The sequence below is a fragment of the Acanthamoeba castellanii genome (assembly GCF_000313135.1).
Source record: "Acanthamoeba castellanii str. Neff unplaced genomic scaffold scf7180000083497, whole genome shotgun sequence".
NCBI classification, from domain to species: Eukaryota; Discosea; order Longamoebia; family Acanthamoebidae; genus Acanthamoeba; species Acanthamoeba castellanii.
The window spans coordinates 5230-11298 of record NW_004457411.1 but is presented as its reverse complement, the minus strand read 5'-3'; the positions used below and the strand labels follow the sequence as shown (position 1 = coordinate 11298).

At 54.1% G+C, this 6069-nt stretch overlaps 2 protein-coding genes across 2 annotated transcripts; both read left to right on the top strand.

Annotated features, from left to right (window-relative positions):
* Positions 1-2164: 2164 nt before the first annotated feature.
* ACA1_010620 (uncharacterized protein) lies at positions 2165-2411 on the top strand (the record flags this gene model as incomplete). The annotated part of the gene is made up of 2 exons (XM_004338188.1): positions 2165-2368; positions 2400-2411. The coding sequence occupies 2 exons, from the start codon at positions 2165-2167 to the stop codon at positions 2409-2411; spliced, it is 216 nt and encodes a 71-aa protein (XP_004338236.1).
* A 724-nt stretch (positions 2412-3135) lies between these two features.
* On the top strand, positions 3136-5418 carry ACA1_010610 (Fbox domain and Ankyrin repeat containing protein; the record flags this gene model as incomplete). Its single annotated transcript, XM_004338187.1, has 10 exons — positions 3136-3288; positions 3371-3483; positions 3563-3642; positions 3701-3843; positions 3912-4103; positions 4178-4331; positions 4401-4499; positions 4576-4701; positions 4809-4991; positions 5102-5418. The coding sequence occupies 10 exons, from the start codon at positions 3136-3138 to the stop codon at positions 5416-5418; spliced, it is 1560 nt and encodes a 519-aa protein (XP_004338235.1).
* Positions 5419-6069: the final 651 nt, after the last annotated feature.

Sequence of the window (6069 nt, the reverse complement as noted above, 5' to 3'; positions counted from 1 at the left end):
TACTCCTTCTTCACATGTTCTCCCATAGGTCATGGCTTCTCAGCCTGTTCTTCCATGTGGACCTTTCAATGGCAACCAACACCACCTCACCAAACAGCACACCCACACAGGCAGCAAACCACCACACCCACACAGGCAGCCCAACAGGTCCCCTCAATCATGGCACACTTCATTTCTTTGTGCAGCTTTCCACCAAACAAAAAGATGGAAGCATTACTGACAACTGTGGTGATGGTATTGTATGGCTTTGGCAAGAAGAGAGCAAGCAGCAGCTCTATAGAACAATGTTTGACAGCTTGGTACTAGCACAGCATTTATCAATGCTGAATGGCTGTTTATCTGTGTGATACCATTGCACTGGGCATGTCATTGATCATGAATTTTCATCTCCATAATGCATGGCAGATGAAGGGTAGCAAGTGTCTGGTTATTGATGACCACAACTGCCTTAAGCTGGTGTCCAACAGCCTGGGTGCTGTTGTCAGACACTTCAGTGATGGGCGATGCCCAGCCCTACTGAAGTGCACTGATGGTGGTGTTGAAACGCAGCACCAGCTGCTCTGTATTGGAAACAGACATGTTGGAGATGAATGGCAGAGTCTTCATGCACTTGTCTGCTCAATACAAAAGAAAAAATTACAGCAGTTAACTGGTTTGTTGACAGGAAAACAGAGGGGAAAGGGTTGCCTCATACTGAGTGAGAATTCCTCCAACAGCAAGATGGACAAGTTTCCCTTTGAACATTTGATGATGGTTGTGTTTTGCAGTTGAAGGCTGCAGCTTGATGATCACTGTCACCCACCAAGACCACTGATCAGACAACCAGAACCATACACCCACTCAAGACATGATTGGAGGAGCAGCACACCATGGGTAGTGGCAGGGGTTTCCAGAATGATTGCTACATCTCCATTCTGGTTCCAGAGAATCAATGTCAGACCTGAGACATACAATGAAGCCTTTATGAGAGTCACCTGAAAAAAAGTGTACCACTTCCCTGGCTGGCCATCACTTCAAGGGCAGCGCTTTGCTTCCAGACTGCATTGGCAATCAGCACCACTGATTTGGAGGTTGAGGCAGTCAGCACTTCAACTAACACTGTCTGCAGTCACTGAACAGCAAGCACCACAAAGAAATAAGAGAGGGCGTACTGATGGTCTTATTGTTGGGGGTGGTGATGATGAAGGCACCCTGCTGAAGGAAGGTACAGCCTGGCTCTACCCACACACCTGCATGCCATCATGTCTTGTGCTTAGGCCAAGCCCAAATCATTAGAGAAAAAGGTACTAAAATGCACCCATGCCCAAAGGAGGGGAAATGGTGAGAGCACCCTGTTGAATTACACACCCAGCATCCACAATGTGCAGCTGCTGTGAGGTGAAAGCAAGTCAAAGGTCTTCAAAAAGTTAATGAAGCTGACAGTACCAGTGAATGGTGATGTTGCCAGAAAGCTGCAAGGTGCTGGAGACAGTGAGCCACACCAAGCCCATAATGGCTTCTGTAGTGTAGATGTGCACCAGACTTGTTGCCCTGTGTGGGATTGGCACAATTTTAAAGAGTGAAATTAGATTGGGCAACATGAGTGCAAAAATTGCAAAAGAGAAAGAGTGACAATCACATATGTGATGGTGAGGGGGAAGGTGATGTTTATGCTGGACTCACCATTGAGGGAACTGCCAAACAACATAATCTTGTCTCCCACCACACTGATGTTCAGGGCAGCAGCAAAGGAGGAGAACTCACAGCCAGAATCACATACTTGCCACAATACTGACATAGTTCATGCCCACATCACAATCAAAAACCTTGATAGACCACCTGCCACTATTGTGGCTCCTTTGGCAGGGCATGTACCAGCTTGAGCACCACCAGGAAGACCAAAGAGGAGTGAAAGCTGTAGAAGGACAAGAAGACTGGTGCATCTTATCAACTTTGTGCTGCAACTTTGGTCTGTTTTGTTGGTGGCACTTTATCTTGGGGCCAGATAATCTGTCAGTTCATTTGGAGAATGTCTGCCTCGCCAGTCCATGATGGAATAACTTCAGAACATAAAACTGAAGTTAAGTCATCATGTGGTCAACAGGAGGCCACTGTGTGCAAGGCCTGCGCGGCCAAGATTGATGCCATTGAGCCACCACTGTCAGAGAGCGACTACAACAATGGCATGGCTGTCTGCATCCTCTATGACATGCTTGTGGGAAAAGAAATCTGCAACGTCTGGGAGGCCATGCTCAGCAAGCTGTTGCTCAGCGAAGCCCATGTCTACTACAAGGACATCTGTACTGACTGCCACATCAAGGCTCTGTTTGGGAAAGTGGACAGCGCCTACAATATCCAGCAGCCTCCCAACCAAACTAGCCAGCTACAGGTACAATGTTTGACGCCACTGGTGGCTGCAGCCGCTCTCCTGATGACTGTTGGTTGCAGAAACAGCTTTGGTTTGTTTGAAATCCAAAGTGGCAACAAACACAGATAAACGGCTTGGTTCTGCCATGCTATTGCTGCTCTTGGTCGCTTGTGGACGCCGCCCGTGGATGCATTGCTGTGTATGTTGTTTTGTTTTGTTCCTTCCGCTCATCCAAATACGTAAAGGGTATCGTGGGCAGGCTTGGGGGTCAGCACAGCACCATATTTGGTAGAGTGGGCGGCAAGCTTGTGGGCCGCCCAGCAATCAACAAGTAGCTCATCAACCAACGCGATCGTGCACACATTTTATGTCGACTATGACTCACACACGTAAGTTGTCGACAGTCGGCGTAATGTAGTTCCCAGAAGACACTCCCACAAAGAAAAGACCGACGGTGGACGGGGCGAGCTCCTCCTGTGCGGCCAGTACACAAACGAGCGGGGTGGGGGCAGCAAAGGAGGGTTCCAGTCAAGTCGACCAGTACAGCAGATAAAATGACCAGTGTGGATACAGCTTACACTCGGCAGGAGCCAACCACCAGCGTGGACGAGAGTCCTGTCATAGAGGGCGCCCTCACATCGGCAGTGGTCGACGGCCACCAGGCTGCCGTACAAGCCTTAATCTTTCGTACGTTGCCATCGACGTCTTCGCGTTGTTGTGCTGCCTTTCTCACCACAGAGGCATTTTTTTCCCCACCAGAAGGGTGCGACGTGAATGAAGCCGACGACATGGGCCTGCGGCCACTGCTCGCCGCGGTCAAGTGCAACAACATGGTCATGGCCGGCCTGCTCATCGACCACGGTGCCCAAGTCCATCAGCAGAATTGTAAGCGATCAGAGCTGCACTCCCTGGCCGAGACCCAGCAGGGTCCCTACCCTGATGTACGGGATCACCTACTATTGATTCAAGCAGCGCACGTTTACTTATTTACCACACGCACACACCTTGCGCAATGCCCAACAGTTGCCGGCGACGGTTGGAGCGAGGTGGGTCAACACGGTGCAAAGATGGGTCATGCCTTCGCCCGCGGTCAAGTTCTGGCAGCTGCTCCTGGGCATTGGCGCCAGTCCGAACTGGTAGGCACCGCACACGGCCACACGTTCTGTGCCCATCATTCAAGTATCACCTGACCTGCATGATTATCGGGACCGTCAGGCCGGACCGGCACGGGATGACACCATTCCATGTGGCCTGCGCACGCGGCAACTGGCCGGTCGTCCAATTCCTCCTCCAAGGTGCTTTGCTTGCGGGGCTCAAGCTGAGCCGACGCATTACTGACATTCATTGACGCAGGCAAACACGTGAGCGATGTCGACAAAGCAGACGAGCAGGGCGAAACGGCGCTGCACTACGCCGCGCGCTATGGTCACGCCGCTGTCGTGTCGCTCCTTCTCTCCGACACGCGGCTGATTAGCAAGCACGGCAACGCCGCCGAGGTGCCCCTCGGCCTGCCTTCATTGCCTCTTAGCTTGTCTTCTTCCTCCTCTCGCATTCTAGTTCAGAGACGAAGGCTGATGGAAGCCTCATTACGGCTGGTCAGGCGGCGAGAGCGGCGGGCCACGTGGCCGTGGCGGAGCTCATCGAAAGCTGGAGCTATCGGGCGTGTCCCCTCTTGTTCATGCCCTTCGACGCGCTGGTGCACTTGATGGCCCTCCTTGAGCCCCACGACCTGTGCTCTGTCGCCCAGACCTGCTCGGTACCCCACCCCGGCCGCCTGAGCTCGATTCGCGCCAACGTTCTTCCTTTGGGCTGACACCACCCGCACCACAGACGCTGAACGAAGTGAGCAGCGACGACCACGTGTGGCGCCGCTTCTGCAGTCCGCGGTGGAGCAGCGATGACAAGGGGTGTGAGGGCAAGCAATGGAAGGCGCGCTACATGGCCTGGCTCCAGCCCCGCCTCAAGCAGTACGCCACCAGTAAAGGTAAGTACTTCAACTCGCCGACGTTGGCGCTTTTCATCGCAAGAGAGACTGATCATTTTTACTGGCCAGCGAGAGGATTCACCGGAGCCGCAGCCTCTGCGCGGCCATCAACGCATCAATCCGAGGACTACGACCACCTTTTCAAGTTCAACCTCATCGGCGATAGCGGTACGTTTCATCGTGAGCTATGCTTGGATGATTCAATGGCGTGGCTGACTCTGGTGTTCTTTCGCCAAAAAAACAGGTGCGGGTAAGACTTACCTCCACACTCGCTTTCTGCCCAAATTCCATCGACACCACTCCAGCACCATCGGCGTTGAATTTGGCAGCAGGACAATCGAGATGTGCGGCCAGCGCATCAAGCTGCAAGGTATCACCCCTCTTCGCAGCCTCGCTTTCTCGCTCTGTTGGCGGGGTCCCTCGCGCGCGTTTGATCTTGTGCGTTTTGGCTGACCTGGATTCTGCTTTCATCACAAGTGTGGGACACGGCGGGCCAGGAACGTTTCCGCAGCATCACGGGGGCGTACTACCGAGGGTCGCGCGGCCTGCTGGTGGTCTACGACATCACCGCGCGAAGCTCGTGGAAGAATGCCAAGTATTGGGTCGAAGAGGTGCGGCGAAGCCTGGCCGATGATGTTGACATGATGCCCTTCATCCTTGGTACGTTACAGTCCTGCCCTTGTCCTGTGACGGTGATCGTCAGCTAACCATCGTTGTGTGTGTCGTGTGTGTCGTGTGTGTCGTGTGTGTCGTGTGTTGTGTATTGACAGTTGGAACGAAGAACGACTTGGAGCATCAGAGGCAAGTGTCGCCGGAGGAGGGCCAAGCGCTAGCCCTGGAGTTGGGCGCCGCCGGCTGGGCCGAAACCAGCAGCCGCACCGGAAGCGAAGTGGAGAACACGTTCCTGCGCCTGACCGAGGCGGCTCTGCTGGGCGTGGACCCGTTCTCCAGCTCCGGCGCGGGTCCCGAGTGCTGCGTCCCTAGCGCAGAGGTGCTGCAGGCGCTCTACGACAAGTCGATCACGGGCCGGGCGGAAAAGGAGCGGATTGCAGCCTTGGCTCGGTCTAGCCAGTGCCTACTCCAGTAGCCCTGCCAATAGGAAGCATGCTTCAATAATCAGGAGTGGTGACCGGGGGGGGGGGAATCTGCACGATGTGCGCAAGGTGCGACGGCACAGACATCATTCGAACGAAGAGCTGGCAAGGGGTGGTACGTACGTTGAGCCAGGCGTTGGTCTTCTGGTGCTGGTGATCTTTGATGCCCAGGAAAGTCGCGTTTCGTGCGGGTTCAAGGAGTGGGTGTTTAGATTTTCATTCTTCTCTGGTGAAGGTACCATTGGAGACGCCACTGGGGAGGGGCGAGAGCGGAGGCGACGAAGAAGACGGCCACCACCAAAACCAAACCTACGACATTGCGGCCATTGGTTCAGCTGAAAAACAACTGGAAGAACTGAAAGAGCGAGAAGATAAAGCAGCCGATTCCTCGAGCGCTCGCGCCAGGTCAGGTGCCAGATCAAAACTCAAGTTTATAGAAGTTGACGAGTTTAGAGGCATGATCACGCCAACCAAAGCAGCGCCTCCAGCATGGAGCGAGGAAGCCACTTCAGGCTCTCCACAAGCGCAGGAGGAGGCGAGGGCGAGGGAGCCGCTTCTGTGCTTCCGGCGCCGCCTTCATTGAGCGCAGGGACGTCCTCCTGATCCTGTTGGGCGGGCGGAATGCAGCGAGCGACCACGCGCAG